Here is a 17757-nt window from a genome sequence, read left to right as displayed (position 1 = left end):
TTACTCCTGCAAAGAGGGTAGAAAGTATATCAGCTATGAGCCCTTTTTAAAAAATTCCATGATAAAGTCAAGATGTGGTCTTTGGAGAATGTTCTTAGTCATGCTTATCCTTTAAATACATTGCTGTTTTATTAAATTTTATTAATGCTTTCCTCTCTGTTTATGCTGACTGCTCAAGTACTATCTTCTCTCTCTACCCCCTTTTTTAGGAGTATAGTCTTCTGATCTTAATCCCCCCTATAATCTTGGTGACACTTAACTTTTTTGCTTTTCTGTTTCTGTAGATATATTATAGTACTATGCTCTGTGCCCTATTATGCAGTTATATTGGTTGTGGTTTGTAAAACTTTCATATATTTTGGCAATATGTCTTAACTGTTTGTTTGTTTGTTTGTTAGGGTTGGGGGACCCTGCTTCCTTTTATGTTGCTGTGATTTTTCTTTTGAATGGAWTAATGATGTCACTGTTCTTCATATATGGCACATACCTGAGGTAAGACARTTGTGACTGAGTTATTTAATTGGTACTAGTTGTCTCTTTTTATAGTAAAATGCTACAAAAAGTTGTGCAAAGTTTCAGTGAAGTGAGTATCTTACTGACACCACTGGATTATGCGTAAAACTAGATACTATCCAGGTCTTAATCAGCTTTTGATATGATGTGCTCTTAAAATTTTAAGAGYGCAACACATTTGTAAATAAAGTTTGAACAATACTATGCTTACAACCAAGATTAGAGTTTTAATGGTGCTTTGCCTGAAGTTGTATTGTATTTCTTTCAATTTTAACTTAATTGAGAAGGAAAAATATTTTAAGATAATGTATATTTTTGCAGGCATTTGTATATACTTCTCTTTTTCTGTGAATTTCTGTTTTCAGTATCTGTCCTTAAATTTCAGGAACTATAATAYACTTTCTTATGAAAATAGACTCCACATTCAGCAGAAAAATGGAAGTGGAAATACTCTTACAATTTTAATTTCACATGCCAGTTGTACATATGAAAAAGCATGCTACGTTTCCCTCTAAGAARTGCAAGGTTTTACCCCCTTCGTTCCTTGGCTTCACTCTCTTATATTCTGTTCCTGCTCTGTCTGAAGCATGTGCTGATTCTAAAGAGTGCTGGAAGTTCAAATTAGGAATACGGAGCAGGAACTGAATGTGACAATGAAAAGAGGAAGTTGCCAATTGAAACTATCAGGCATTTGGGGGTGAAATGTATATGTTTATGTTCCTTAATATAGGAAATGAATGCCTCATGTTTTGGGGAAGTGAATAAACTTTGAATATTAGTATCATTAACTTGTCATGTTTCTCTTAAGGGAGATGTATAGAAATCAACATTTCATACTAATGTCACTGAAAAGTCAATATTGTCTTAACTTCTCAGTACTGTGAGTTGGGCCATGTTGAATGCAAGTATTAGTCTTGTAAATAAATATCAAATGTTGAAAGTTATTTAAAATTAAATAAAAATGATTTGCAGTGTAGTCAGGCAGGACGATTAGAATATAAATGCAATTCTTTCAAGGTATAAGCCACTAGCTATCTGGGTTACAAAAACTGACTGACTACACAGTTTCCTGCAGGTAGTTTTATGATAGTTATTCTGAAAAAAGTCATAATTGGATACCAGATATAGAAGACTGCTTGGTTGTTACAGCAGTTCCAGGGTTGCTCTTAGTCAAGGAACACCRGGATAATTAGGCTTTTCCGTAAGATGTGAAAAGTAAAAGAACCAATACACTATTCCGGGGCAATCCAATTCTAATACATTGAAGTAGATAATCTCATGAATGGTGGCAAGTCTCCTTCCTGAAGTTATTTTGTTTCTGCTATGCCTTTTGAAGGGCTTTTCATAGCCTGACTTATTTGATCATGGGAGACCATTCTCTAATATTTCATCCAGCATTTCATACCTGAATTTGTTGGCAGCAGTCRTCTCTAGCATAGGTAATTGATTTTTCTCTACTTTTTCTTGCCATGTGTGTTCATGGAGTATATGTTTTATTTCTATTTCGGTCAATCTCTTCACAATTTTGACTAGTGATGGAAGGTGAAAGAATTGTGGAAGATCACTTTGTTACCTTAGTTTTCCAAGCTAGCATGTGTTTCCACCTCTGTGCTCACTGTAMTGTATAGTGAGCTTGATCAAGGAGTTAAGCTGGCAGAAAACTAGTTGCTTTTGTAGGATTAATTTCATACTGTTTAGCTTCCTTAACCAGTTTCCCACAAGGTTAGAAGATTACCAGATGTGGAAGTGTATGGCCAAGGATAAGAAAGGGAGCAGAACAATCCTTTTCAACAGTAGTTGATGTTGAATTGGCTTAGCTGTAATGTGAAACTGTAACTTTTGTTTATGCAAGGCACTTAGGAATCTTCTTGTGTGATGCAAATTAGTCTCAAGCTCTGGAACATACTGATAATTGAAATAGAAAGATAATTAAAGCAGTATGGTGAGAACTCGTGCTTTTCTATGGACAAAAGAATGGCATTTGGATGATAAGTATTTTATGCACGTCTAAGTTTTTTTTTCTTATTTTTTTTCTCCTCAGTCCTTCTATTGTAATCAAGTGAATGAGAGGCAGAATACTTGAGCTGATTGTCAAATACTGCATCCCAAGGAACTACCAGTGGATTTCCCTTATCTCTTCTAGACAATACTTTCAAAATATTTTTTCTTGCATATTAATCAATAATAATATATTATAACCATTCCCTAGATAGAGTTTCTTTAGACATAAGTTTATTGTACCTGAAGAGTCAAAATACTAGTTCCTTTTTTATTCCAGAGCTGATGCTACCAGACAAAGTGTAATTGTACAGGTCAGGTACAGTTCTTTAATACAGAATAGTATTATTAGATTTAAATAATATTTAATAAGATTTATTAAATAATTAGTAGGCTCAAACATAGAGTATTTAGTTTCCAGCTGAATGGCTTTTTTAAAAAAATTGTAAAACTTAGTTGTGGATATATTTCATTGGTTGGAATATGGTACAAGAGTTTCAATAGGAAGAGTTATCATTTAATTTTATACTGGTGTGGAATGGCTTAACTACTGTATCTCCTACATGTTATCATTACACTGGTAGCAAATAATGATTCTAGCTCAATCTTACCTGCACCCCTCCCTGAAATATACTATGTATGTATTTTGCTCTTCTGGGAAAAGGTGYTGACAAGCCTCTCTATTTTTGCCTACAGATCATCTGGTCTTTTCTCATGTGGTAAAACACTGATCCCTTACAGAGGCCAATATCTCTAAGGCATTTACAATACAATTAAGGCCTAGTATGCTTGACTTTAAGGTATCAGAATGTTAACCTTTAGCATTATGCTTGAATATTTTGTGAGYGTGTGTGTGCGCATGTATAAATTTTTAATTTACTGTAAGATTTAATAGTAAGAACATTCTTTTAATTACTGAGTATTTCAGGGTTGATGCTTTTAGTATTTGTGGAATTAAAGGTTTTGTCTTATGTGCAAGAATATACATTTCCTGGAGATTGTCCTAGGACTCAACTGGTACTTTTAATCGTCAGATRTTGTACTCATAAATCACTAATACTGTTTGACCTGTGTATTAGTGATGGGTGAAGGATCTTAAAGGGTCTGAGGGTCTTTTAAAATCTAACTGCTGGCTGATATTTTTGTTTAATAGCATAAATGCTATTTTTTGTCAAATCTATCTTTTTATTTACCATTGTACCTTTTATACAAATTGTTACGGAACAGTTACACAGATCAACAGTAACAACTTCAAAACTAATAAGCTATTTACTTCCTTAGGTCTGGCCCCTGTTTTTGTTTTCTRACTAATTGTGCATTGAAATGTTCAGGAAAATTAAGATTGCTTACGATTAACTATTTAGAATGATAGTTATGTCTCACCTGAGACAGATTTAAGAAAGTAATTCTAGTATGTAAAGTCATACACTGCTAATAAGCAACATATCTTTAGGGATCTGAAATTCACAAAAGTATAGATATTAGATAAATACCTGGAGAAGAGAGTACAAGGGAAGGAATAATTTTTTTTTTCTTTAGATGCAAGTTTTGGATTTTTTTTCAGTTCTTAAGACTTCTGGAAGTGTGATCTGTTACCTGTAGGTTCTTTTACTGTCAGATCCTTTAAAGGACTTAGGGGAACTCAGGACCATCTCTGAAAGCTTCTTTTTATTATTACTATTTTTTTTTAACTGTTATGTTCTCTTCATCAACTTGACTTTTGGGAGAATGTGTTAAATTCTGTATTAAAACCTGAGTTCAATATTTATAGATAATTATTTTTTTCTAGGTGAGTGTTAACCTTTTAACCCTAGACTCTTCATCATTTTTTATTTAAGTTACTATCTTGTTTACTTTTTTGTCAATTTAAACTAGAATTTTTAAAACAAAACCAAGATGTAGACGATTTGTTAGAAATAATAAAGCCTTAAGGCAAATGTAATTGTTGAATATAAAAATGCAGTAGCAACCTAGTAACTGGAAAACATATTGTGGAGTACTTCAGCAGTTAGTGGTGTTAATATGCTCTCTTTCTCACTCTGTCTTTTAAAATCAAATTACTTTAGCTATGTAAGAAATGTATTTATAATAACCATGTTGGCTTTAGTTCTCCTAAATTTAAAATGGTATTTTGCCTATTAAATAAACATCAAAGGTAAAGGATGTTTCTTCTAATCAGGTCAGAGTGGTAAACATTTTTCTACACAGGAATTCTAATGCTATGGTGTGATGTGAGAGGGCAGTGCTGTTATATGTCTATTTTGTCATCTTCCTCCACAAATTAAATCTTACGTATTTTGTGTAATGCACACTCTTCCTATATTATTTTAGACTGAGTACTTCTATACTAAGCTGTATCCTAAAAGATCAGGCTAACACTGTTCTGCTCTAACACTGCTTATTTTTAGTTTCTTTTTTTTCCCCAAGTGACTGTAGATGAGGATTTTGCAAGCACTATAATACCAGCTTAATTGTTTGGATGAAGTTAAAATTTAGCTGGCCTTATTCTTGTTTTAGGTTTAGCCCTTAATCGTCTTCCGTTACTGATGTTGTGTACAGAATTTTATATGGTTTTTCTTCTGAAATAAAGCCCCCCAAATTTGTTGTTTTTAAACAAATATTCTCCAAGTTTCTCTCATTATTCTTTCAACTTGTTGGGGATTGGTATGAAAAAGATGATTCACAAATTTCACRTGTTGTATTGGGGAAAACAGCTCCTTAGACATCCTTAGACATGTCCTTTATTTCTCTTTTCTTTTGAATACTATGTAATAATACTCGCTTTAGGTCATGTCGTATGGGGTGCAGCACGAAACTTGATACTATATAGTGCATTGTACTGTGATTTTGATGTTACCATTGAATTTTATTTCTGTGGTGTTATTTTGGCATAAGGTTGTAAAAAGGTGAATTAGTTTCTTCTGTTCTTCCGTTGGGCAAATCTAAAATCAGCAAGAATTTGTTCAAGTAAAATGTRCATGCTGCAAAATGGTCACTAACAGGCAAATCTGACAATAGATGTTATCATCAGGGTTTGGGTTTTATGAAGGATATCCTTTATGAAGGATACATTTCCTCTAGAGGGATAAATGAGAAGCATGGGAAGCAGAATGCTAGGGCAAGACTCAGCAGTCTGGAGGTCTGTGTGAGAGCGTGCAGCATGAGAGGAGCACATTATTGTGCAGTGAGGCTGGGGAAGAAATCCTAGTTCAGTTGTATGAACAGTATAGGGAGTAGGAACAATACCTCTTCCAGCCTCCTGACAAGAAGCAGGGAGTACAAGATGCTGTGGAAGTGCTGATCCARTGTTCAAGGGCAGGTTTTAAGGAACAAAGCAGCTGCTAACAGCAATTACATTGGCTTGTTCTAATACACAGTAATGATTTGGTAATGTGATCACTTAGTAGTAGTGCACTTGTTTACGGAGAAATTTCTTTGCTTTGTATTCCAGAGCATGGATAACTACAAATCTAGTTAAACAAAATAGGAACTTGGTCTAGTGCTGTTTTGAGGTGGGAAGGATATAAGTGCTATTTTTCCTCTTTGTGTTGACTCCAGTATGCTAATTAGTTGACAGGTAAACTTGATCAGTTTAGAAACCTATTAAAATCCTTAGTCGAAGGCTAAAAAACTCTTGTGCTAATGTCACGGTACTTCACATAGTACGTCACACTTTGACCCTTATGTGAAGRTAAGAGTTAAGTTATATCTTACACTAACTGTGTTTCACGAACTCATGTTTAAGTATGTTTTTGAGTTTGCCTGTTTTGATTACCCTATCATACTCCGCAATTCAGACCAAAATTTGCAAAGATGCCCAAACTTTGGATGATTAAGCATGCATCTTGTAAGGTCTCCTGCTCAACAGCTTAGGCAAGAAAGATCCCATTTCTATTGCCTGGTTAAAAAAAAAAATGCTTGGCACTTTTCAAATTCAAGCTGTAAATACATCAAAATAAAGGCCATAACTAGTAGAGGTCGCTGCTATTGCTGTGGTGATCAAAACCAAAGTCTGTGACAGAGTGTATTAACCATTTTGCTAGTTGTTTCTGTTGGAATTTTGAAATGTTCTGCAGAAAGGAGCTGATATATGAAGAATGGTGTGTTTTGAAACAAGCGCTTGTTGACTAGCTAATTCATGTTTGTTTTATACTGTAGATTGCTTTCTCTTGATGCATKGGTAGCATTTTTTTCTTCTATAAACTTCAGTGAGATTCTGGGAACAGAATCTAACTTAACTGTATGTAGCCACATTTCTGAAGCAGCATTAGCTATTACGAGATTCTACAGTACTTATTTTTCATATTCTTTTCACAGTGGGAGCCGTCTAGGAGGCCTGGTTACTGTGATGTGTTACTTTTTCAACCATGGAGAGGTAGGTCTTTGTTTGTTTGTTTGTTTTGWTTAAGCTAGGTGTCATTCCACTAGWGGTAATGATATTGCTTGTCTATTTTGGGATTAATTGAAATGGTTAATAAGGAAGGAATAAGGTACTACCTTAGTAGAAAAGTAGTGACTTGAAAATTTATAGCACTATCTAGTGCATCATCTTAGATACAAAAATGAAATTCTGAAGGAAAATGTCTGTATCTGGTATATGTGTTCAAGGCATCTTCCAGAGTTAATCCCATACTTGAACTCTGATATAATTTGTCTTGACTAATTCTTTAAGGAGAGATGTCGTATAAGGAGTACTGTAGTCTAAGAGAAAATTAGTGTTATATAGCCTAACTTGATCAGTTAACTAATAATCCTCTACTAAATCTTGACTAGTAGTGTTCTTATTGTTTGCTAGCAGAATGCTAGCAAATTTAYTGAAACCCTTCAGTAAGTCAAACTAAGTATTCTTCTATAGAATATAATTTTTCTCCTTGAAACCTACATTTTAGGGAGAAGAAATAGTGAGAAGAGAAATTATATTCTAATGAATTTTTGAGATTGAAATCTTAGTAGTACAGTGGCTTCAAGTTTCAAAACAACAAAAGCTTTTATTTCTGTCACCGTTCCAGGCATAACTGGACTAGATGAACCATATGCATAAGCTTCAAAAATGGAGGATGTTTTCTTTAATTACCATATATTTTATCAGAAATTCATGAGTACTTAAAAAATGTAATACAATTTTAAAATGCTATACTAATATTTAGTATACTCTTGATAGGCTAYATGGAATTTAGGAACAATATACAGTAGTCTAATGCTAAACATTTTTAGAAAGCTGTTTAAATCAGGAAGACAAGAAGATTGCTGCCTAACATGTCCTTCTCTGCTTCCAGCCAGTGCTGTTCTTGTCACTGCTTTTGTATGCCCTTGGGCAGTAKTTCTGTTTTATTTTTTAAAAAATATGGATTTTATTTTATTAAAAATATAGCTGAACTGTGAAGATTGTTGTCTAGATGGAAATGAGATACTCCATGATTTTGTTAAGAGTTAAATCTCTATTTTGCTTTCTTAGGTGACTGAGCTGAACTTAGAGATCTGAGTAGTAACAAAATGTAGCTATGTGTAATAGAATGAAAGATTCTTTTACTTATGATGAGTTTTGATGAYTTTCTTTTAAAACAAAAATCTTGTTGGTAAAATAGCTATTATATTTTTAAGTTTTGTTTGAAATGTTTTTCTCTAACTATCCTTTCTGCACAGTTTTTGTCTATAGATATTAACTGCCTGGAAGAAGGCAGATTAATATTAGTGCTTTTAAACTTTTTTTCATACTASAAGTGCTTACAGAATTTTGCATGGATTTCCATTCTTACTAATACTCTTCTGGAAGTAAATTCAATATTGCTATCCTTTGCCAGGAGATACTGATATAGTATGTGCTGTTTTGCTGAATCTGTGAAAGTGATAAACTAACTTCAGAAAGGAACAAATTGGAACTGTCAAAGATAGTGGTAGCAATATTGAAAAGAAGCATTTACTTCACTGTGGTACAGTCAGCTCTCCGTTTTATGGATGACTCAACTTGGGGGGAAAAAACACAGATAATGTAGATATTTAGGACAATGGCATAGACATTACACCGGAGTGGCTGTATGCACACCTAGTTTAGGRTTTATATGGAGACTGAGTATTGTGAGTGATTGAGTCTCATCTGCATAATTTGGATTTCTGGAGAGGAAAGAAGGCTTATTTGGGAAGATTCAGTGCGAAATCTCACCTGGATCTTTGTGTTTCTACTACACCTAATCAGATAACTCTTTGAGAATTTGATACACTTTTGGTCTGTGGGAATTATTTTGCATGTGATTCAACAGTACCCACTGTGGAGCTAGACCAGTTCCTAAAAGATTACTTTCCTTAGCTGAAAGGGTAGGACTGTGTTACAAGAGTCGACTTGGTTTGTAAGTCTTGTTAGCTCGGATTCCATACCACATAATAGTGGCTAACCTTCTGGAGGTTAGCTGGTGATCCCTAAGGCAGCATGTTTTTATTTGTACTGTGCTTGTGCTAGTATATTTTGATGATGCCAAACCCAGACAGTTCTTAAATATTTACACTTRTAATAAAGTTAGTTTACATCCTTGATAAACTGTCCACTGATGATTTAGTATTACATGCCAAATACAGAATAATAACATGAGTTACATGAGTCAATATACTGCTAAGGTAATGCTTCCTTTTTTATGGTTGTACATCATCACCACTGCTTTCCGTTCTTTTTCCTCCTCTGGTATCAAAGCAAATGTTGCTATACTCTTGAAAAATAACAAACATAATCAAGATTATTCTGAAACAGTGTAGTCCTTTTTGTTAATAAAATTTTTTTAAGTAATCATGTCTTTCAGTCAGCTGAAAATAACATGTTAACTTTTTTTATATATGAAAAGTTTATTTTAATGGCTATCAGGATGCAAATGTTAGAGAGAGAATCCTGTTAGGCTCTAAGGTTTGTATTTGATGAATGCGACTGTCTTCTATTCTTTGCATTATTTTACATTATTAATTTAACATATTTATAAAATAGCAAGACAATAAGCAATGAATGTTACAGTACTACTTCTCWTGACTTCTTTGGTAAAGCAACACTAAAAAATGTTTCTAATGTTACAGGGATCAAAGTAGAAGGGATATCTGCTCATTGAGTTGAATCCCCGCTATTTTAGTGTTACATACTATCAACTTTCATAAATTCATCATGATCCAATGTTAGAATGAATTATATTTTTGTACTGCAGTAGTGAAGAACTTTCTTACAATTTTTTTTCAGMCTGAATCTATTGATGGCCATTCCAAACCCATTTGTTTGTATCTCAAAGTTGACGTCTACTAGAAACATCTTATTTTCCTTCCACAGTGCTTTTATCACAGAGTACTTACACATTTTTATCCTCTGTCAACCTTCACATAAGTGGTTTGAATAAGCCAAACCCTTCTATGTTTCTGCTCTTGAGATAAGATCTCCCTTACACAGTTCTTTTAGCAGGCCTTTGTTCCACCTCTTCTCGTTGATCTTCCTTGCAATTTGTGAACAGAATTGTCTTTTCAGCAGTCTTCTCAAGACCTTGTGTTATAGAATCATAGAATGGTAAGGTTGGAAGGGACCTCTGGAGATCCCTCCAACCCTCAGCATAGCCCCGTATGGGGATTGAACCCGTGACCTTGGCATTAGCAGCACCAYGCTCTAACCAACTGAGCTAAACCTGCCCCACCGATCAGCCATCTATGTATTTTTCTTTCAACTGAGGATATAACTTTCTTTCCTGAAGTATGAGTATTTTTTTAATGATTAAGGCTATACTTAATTGCCTTTATTTATTTATTTGTTTGCTTGTTTGTTCATCTTACATTCATTCATTTAATTTTGCCTTCTGTTACTAGCACAGTCAGTCTTATGTTGCATGCAAAAGAAACGATGTGCAAGAATATATGTCCTTTTCCCTCATTTCAATTATTTTATTTGTTTTGGAGTAAATTGTGCCAACTGATCATAGACATGACATAGGCATATGTAGTATTTCAGATTGTGAGGGAGAGTATTTTTAGGCTCCTGCTGGCGATAGTTACATGCTTCCTAGCTGCAGACTCAGTGGCACCTATCCTCCCACCTTAATAATGAACAAGGTAGTAGACAAAGGAGAATGGGTAATACTGTTATATAAGTTTATGTAAGAAAAGCTACAGGAATGTTTAGTTTGTTTGTCAAAGCATACTTGGCAATTTTGCAAAAATGTTAAGTGCAAAGTTGTAAGTGATTCTGTTGCAATGGTAAATAAATACAAATCAAAGATGTTTGTTCAAAACATTTTTCCTAAATATTGGCTGAAAACCCCACACATGATAGATACATAGTGGTAATCGAAGCTTATCTCCAGCTTTGCTTGTGAACTATGGATTTGAAAGTGATTGTATTGCCTCCATCCAGACTTGTGWTTTTTACAACAGATTCTATATAAAGTGTAATATTCTTTGGATAAACTGCTTATGCATCTGAACAAACATTGTATGTAGAGTTGAAAAAATATGAAGTACATTATTTAATTATGTAGATACATTAATTTAAAATGGAAATGGAGTGTAATGTGCTTAAATGTAAAGTTTTAGTAATTTTTTGATGGGCAGTACCATCTCCAAAATTGAATATAAAGATTCAAGATGAGAGTTGTCTGAGCTGTTTGCCATGTACTCCTAGAGATTAGTGAAAAAAGCTATTCAGTTGATCAAATTTTATTATTCTTTGTTTCATTAGGGTTAAAAAGTGACAGGTATAAGTTAGTATAGCGCTATAAAAGCTTAGTTTTGTTGCTGAGTTTTACTGGCTTACAGGACAGCTGCAAATTCTGTACTTTCTATGTTGTTGCTGCTAGAAATATGAAATGTTTATAACCTAGAGAACTGTAGCATATTAAAGAGTAATGAAGACCATGTCGATATATCCTTCACGTCCTCTTGCCACACACACTGTCCACGTAAGTGTGGCAACTCACTGTCTGAATTTCAGAATGATTCTGGTTACCTGAATGACTTGATAATTTCAGCAGAAACAATGACAAACAGCTGCTGTTCTGGCCTTTTTCTTTGATGTTATCTAGCTGTCACATTTAATTTTGGAAAAGCAATAATCTGTTTTAATTTTCACATTTCAGGAGAATGAGCCAAAAGTAGCAGTCTGAAAAACTGTGCATCAGCCATCAAGCCTGAAAGCTGCTTCCTTTGTCCTTCTCTTTTCTGCTTCCTGACATGTTGTTTTGTTAGCTTATGAGTAAAAGCTCATCTTGTTTTATTTTGCTTTATTGAATTATCAGTGGTCATTCATTTTGAAATGCAGATGCATTGCTTTATGGGAATACAGCAGCAAACATCAGCTAACCTGGTTCTTATTTTTAGTGTACTCGTGTCATGTGGACTCCGCCTCTTCGTGAAAGTTTCTCATACCCATTCCTTGTGCTTCAGATGTTGCTTTTGACCTATATTCTCAGGTACCTTTCAATTTATACTTGGCTATTTACAATTCTTTTTAAAATTGAATGTCACAGGGCATTATATGAATACTGTGTTGTTTTGCAGATACCAGCTGTTACTAGTTCCAGTGCCTTTGTATGCTGCAACAATTGTATCATTAGCACAGAAACTTCCTTGTGGCTGTTTACATGGCAGACACTGCACTAGAACTGCAGTAATATTGCTCATTTGTTAAGAGGAAAAGCATTGCAGTTTCAAGATATCACTGTAATACAAATCATATTTAACATGTTGGCAAATACATACCTAAACTGCACATCAGAATTTTTGGTTGACTTCCTAATGAGAAACAAGTTGATATTTCATCACCTTATTTTTGTCCCTCTTAAGGAGTGGTAGGTTGGTTGCACTTAGAGTATACCTATGGTATGCAATAGAGGATGCTGTAGGCACCTATAAGCTAGTATGTCCATGCAGCTTTCTATGAGTGTATTAGCTCAAGCTTTTAGAGCAATCTCATTACATTAATGCAAGGATGCTCTTGAGGTCATATTCCTTGTTTCAAAGGGATTGCTCTTAACTTGCAACATGCTTATGTGACTATCTTGCCTCTGTTTTGAAAAATAAGCCTGATACTTCAGGGCTTTTCCACCAAACTCCATGGTGTCAGATTCTCAGTATACTTCTGATTTAGCTAAACTTTGTATTTGCAACCTCAAATTTTCCTTTTTTAGGTCATGCTGATTTGTAGTCATTAATGACTAAAACAAAAATACATTTTGCTTAGTTGTGACTAACCTGTCATTTTTAGGTGCACCTAAAGGTATATACTGCTTAGAAAAATATTTTAAGCAACAGTTTATAGAATGATTGTTAGATTTTATATTAGAATGGCACCTTCTCATTTATTGCTTATTCTTAAAGTGTAAGGTGAAACAAAAAGAAGAAAACTGCACTTTTACGTTAGGATGATCAGAGTGTATGTTTTCTGCACCTAAAATTATGATGCTTCTTGAAGTGGATATTTAAGATAGAAATTTCAGCACCAGGTCCTGAAAATGTGTTAAAACATTTTAAGACTTAAGTTTCTGATTCTTGCTTCAGGAGCAGCTTTGTTTTGTGTATAGCAGTCTTTTGCTATAATACAGGAACTGTCTTTGGAGCAAGGCTAGAACTTAAATCCTCCACTTTTATCAGTTAAGTAAAACAATAGTCTCATGTTTAGCATGACTTTCAGTATAAGCTAGTCTTGAGACTCTCTAAGAGAACTGATGAATAATTTTACAGAGTTTGACAAGACTGTGAACACATAATCTATTGGATTTGTTTTTTTTTTTTTTTTTTTTTTTTTTTCCCCAGCAGACTATTTATGGTCTTTTATCTAGTGGAGGCCACTTAGTAAATTTTGAAATGTAACTTTTTTCAGAAGTAAATTCAAAGCTAACACAGAAATTAGCATGTCTAGTAGCACCTGGAGAGTAGACTTTCTTCAGTTAAAGATGAGTTTCAATTTTGAGAGACAGATTACTATTAAAGAGGATTTCAAGAGCTCCTTTCTGTATTTTCTTTTCTCTTCTGCCCTGAAAGCTTCATTCCAAGAAGGGACATAGGCAAAAGAAACATGTGAGATAGTGACTGCATTCCTCTATCATCCTATCAGATACAGACTGTTCTGAGAATATTTATGATCTTGGCAGAAAAAAAGAAATGAATGTGGCATAATTGTTAAGGTATTACAAGGAGTTGGACCTCTACAAGAGACATATTTTGGCCTGGTATATTACATGCTGCCGGGAAAAGACATGTCTGGTATATATAGTCACTCTTGAATTGGATGTTCTTCAGAACTATTGGAAAGTGAATTGTTTTTGGAAACTGATGGAAAATTGATACTAAATTTGCTTCAGCGATGTTATCTRTAGTGGATCAATATTGCTAGCAGGCGTTCAAGGTAATCTTGTTTTTATTCTGTTCTCTACTCTACTTTTGGATAATACACAAATATCTATGTAGTTTAACTTACTGATACCTATTCTGTCTCTTTTTCCCAAGGATTCCGAATATTAATACAGGAAGCTTGATTGCACTGTGTGTTTCTAATGTCTTTTTCATGCTTCCCTGGCAGTTTGCTCAATTTGTTCTTCTCACACAGGTAAGATTGTATGCAACTTCAAATAGCATCTTTGAATTATTTAGGCAGGTTGACTACATTCTGCAGAGAATCACTGAATTTACGACTATGCTGATGCTTTCCTTTTAGCCAGACTTCACTCTCGCTTTCTGGAAAGATTCATACTATTTGCTACAGCAATACTTTTCTAGTGGTCTTAAAAATGTAAAAGTTGACCACTTACATCACTCATTTTTCTGTTTCCAGGACTAAACAATTAAGCCTTCCCTTAAAAGCAGCCTGCAGCCTAAGATAGGTACATTATAACAAGTGCAGAACAAGACAAAATTTGCAAATTGAATTACAAAATAAATTAAGGCAGTGGTCTTGCATCACTTTAGGTTATACAAAATTAAAAAAACAAATTTTAAACTGAGCAATTTTTGCATGGCATGTAGTGTCTGGCATGATTTTGCATGATTTTTGATTTGACTTTGATGATTCTGTGACTGATGACATAATTTTATGTGTGAAAGAGTTCAAATAGTTCAGGTAATTTAGTATTTACTATGTTTCTGCACTGACTAATGCGAACAAGAGAGTACTGACATGCAGCATTCTTCCCGAGTGTTTAAATTGACTGAAMTGTAGCCCGTAAATCAGAAGCCAGCCATGTGTCCATACCTTTTCACTTGTTTATCCCACTCAAAGTTGCTACTACTTGAATTTAGTTGATAGTTTGAACAATCAGTCTGTGCTGTGGTACACGTATTTTCTAACAAAAAAACAGGAAGCCTTTAAAGTATATAAAATACTTTAAGGAACCTGTCACTATAAACTTCTAGTTGTTTTTGTTCTGTTTTGTTTCAGAAACAATTATACAAGGTGGGGTAAATACCTGTTTAAGATTCTGGGCCTGAAATTTGAAGTTATGGGCTCAATTCATAATTTCATGGATTTGCTGTCTTACTTTTATGGCAAACTACTTAATCACTGAATCACATTGTCTTCATCAGCAAATTTTGGATGTTTCCATACTTTACTTAGCTGTAATATTTCAGCAATGTTAATTAATGCTATTTTTTAGTCAAAGGTGAAAGGTTTTATTTTAGTAATATATTTTAATGTCCTTATTTTTTTTGTAAAACTGAAAACTTATTTCTTAAATATTCAAATATGTGGTTTTAAAAATTGATGTATGATTATTCACAGTTACTTTTTCTGTATGAATACGTGTTCTGCTAGGGAGAGTACATCACTTTAAATTGTTCTAACTATCTTTCACTTTTGATTCTAGATAGCTTCTTTATTTGCTGTGTATGTTATGGGTTATATCGACTCCTGCAAATTACAGAAGATACTCTCTGCTCATATGGTAATTTTCTTTTCTTTTTAAGCTAAATTCTGTCAACCAGGTTAGCATATCAAAAGAAACTAGCTGTCTTAMGTGCTTTGCTTGTTTATCAGATGATTGAACAAATGCAGTAATAAGTGGTGGAGGGTCTGCATTTGAACAATTTAATCTGACCTAGATCACAGAGTCAGAAAACTAGAATCCTTTTGGCACACCCGCGTCTTTGAACTCAAGAAAATCAACAGCTTGCAAGAATTTTGGAAATACTTGTCTCTCCTTTTTGTCTCTACTTGTTATATGAATTTAAAGATACTGTCTCAAACAGCAAACTAGAAAATATACCAAGTAATAAAGTATGAACAGAAAAAGTTGAAAGTGCAGCATTCAACTCATCTTATATCATGGTTATTAGAAACCAAAAATGGAATGTTAGCAAGTCAGGATTAGAGAATAGTCTATTTTTTAAAGAGAATAATCACAGCTAGAACTGGGTTCTGAAGATTACAGTAATCTTAAGTATATGAAGGTGTTGTGGTTGAACTGTTTTGGAAAATAGTAAGGAAGTCAAGATAAAATACTCATCTGAAGAAAAAAATACTATGTCAAAAATTGATGAAAATGTCAACAAAGGCTGCAGAGGTAATAAGCAGAAGGCATGTAAGATTCAGCATAATATATCTGATTTTCATTTTTGAAGTTACAATAGTGATAAAGTTTTGCTACAAGTTTCTTGGAGAGCGATTATTGTCTTAAGTATACAGAAAGACGTAAACTTCTTTGAAGAAATATGGCTGCTTTTAAAAATACATTTTTGCTGAAATTGTGCTAAAGAAACTCAGTGTGCAAAAAGAGAATGTCTGCCACAGCAAAACAGCTTTGAATGTAATTGTACTTCATATGTATTCAGAATGATAAAATACTGTAAATCATAAAGTTCTGTACAACTAATTTCTGAAGTTAACCGAGGACACCCAGTGGTGTTTCTAGTCAGACTTGTTAGAAAAACTTTCAAGTAAGCTCTTGGTTTAGTAATTTTTTTTTGTCGGAAACAGGATGAAATACTTACAACTTCCTGTGAGCAGCCGTATCGTAATTTTTCTGGTAGCGTCGTAAAAAGTTCAATTTCAGGTCAACATACAAGCATAAGATTCTAGAGGAAATTTAGTGAGCCTAGCTAAACTGCCACTCTTGCGTTTTTGATTTTTTTTTCTTTCCACTTTTCTATGGAATATGAGGAAGTCTAACCATGAAAAATAATAGGAGTTCAAAAAGCTGCGTATTTTATGAATAAATGCATTATTTTTCCTAGTGTTCCTGTATGTAGGAGAAGGCCCAGAGACTGACCATTGATGTAGCTGTYCAAGTTAGAAAATTTGATTCATCTTCTTTCTCTTAGGAAAGAAATCTTWAAAAATTAGAATAGGCACAGCAGAAAATCAAGACACTGGATAAAAGTTGTATTTCAGCTTTGAGTTTCAACCTAATCAACTGAAATAGTTATGTGTATATGAGGAAAGTGTCAGATTAGAATTTTGCATTATTGAATTCAGTAATGATTTAGTGTGTAAGAAATAAAAACAACAACAAACATTTATTCAAGATTTTTAATGTTTATCTGGGATTCTGAAAGACAGGATACTGATACAGTAATTTGAAAAAATGCGTATGTTAGGAGTAACTTCTAAAATGTAACTAGTATGCCACATAAAATGAATAAGGCTTGTGATCAAATCTTTCTGTCCATGTGTACTTATATTTTAGTGTAAGTCACTATAATAGTCTACATTTGGCTACCTTATAACAATTGCATCCTTACAATCTGTGTTTTCAGAAGAATTCTCTGAGCTGGGTATGTAGCTTGCATTTGCTATGAAGCAAATTTCTTTAAATTTCAAGTTGGTAAAAAAATTCTGTACTTAGACAATTCTTATTTTTATTTTAAATTTAAGTATTTTTATTTTCTTATTTCAGGTATCTCTTGTAGTGTGTTTTATTCTGATGTTTGGTAACTCAATGTTATTGACATCCTATTATGCTGCATCTTTAGTAGTTATCTGGGTAAGTTGTTTAAGAAAGAAATCATGAGAGATGCTAAGAATGTCATATTGTACTGTTATTGAATGCATTGATATGAAATGTGAAATTGTTGCATTGCCAAGCAGTTCAGAAAGATTGTTTTTACCTGGCAAACAGGATTAGACCTTTTAAGATATTTGGAAAATGAATAAAAACTATATATATATAYACACATATATGTATATGTATATGTACACATACATACACATATGGATAGATAGATATTTTTTTACATCAAGACCTCTTCACAGGGCAGCTGATTAGGGCTCAACTCTCTTCTTTTTATAGGTCAAACTTAAATTGT

At 33.6% G+C, this 17757-nt stretch overlaps 1 protein-coding gene across 1 annotated transcript in view; it reads left to right on the top strand.

Annotated features, from left to right (window-relative positions):
* The window catches only part of DPY19L1 (dpy-19 like C-mannosyltransferase 1), a 51177-nt gene that overhangs the window by 14310 nt on the left and 19110 nt on the right, over positions 1–17757 (top strand). Inside the window, exons 7-12 of the mRNA XM_085309131.1 lie at positions 399–492; positions 6829–6886; positions 11839–11930; positions 13966–14065; positions 15321–15398; positions 17349–17435. Of these exons, the coding sequence (XP_085165257.1) occupies positions 399–492; positions 6829–6886; positions 11839–11930; positions 13966–14065; positions 15321–15398; positions 17349–17435 (509 nt within the window). The remainder of the gene's footprint in view (positions 1–398; positions 493–6828; positions 6887–11838; positions 11931–13965; positions 14066–15320; positions 15399–17348; positions 17436–17757) is intronic.

Source organism: Rhea americana, unplaced genomic scaffold (assembly GCF_003343005.1).
Source record: "Rhea americana isolate MKP2758 unplaced genomic scaffold, rheAme1 scaffold_291, whole genome shotgun sequence".
NCBI classification, from domain to species: domain Eukaryota; kingdom Metazoa; phylum Chordata; class Aves; order Rheiformes; family Rheidae; genus Rhea; species Rhea americana.
Note: the sequence above shows the minus strand (reverse complement) of the source record. Positions and strands in the feature narration are given on the sequence as shown.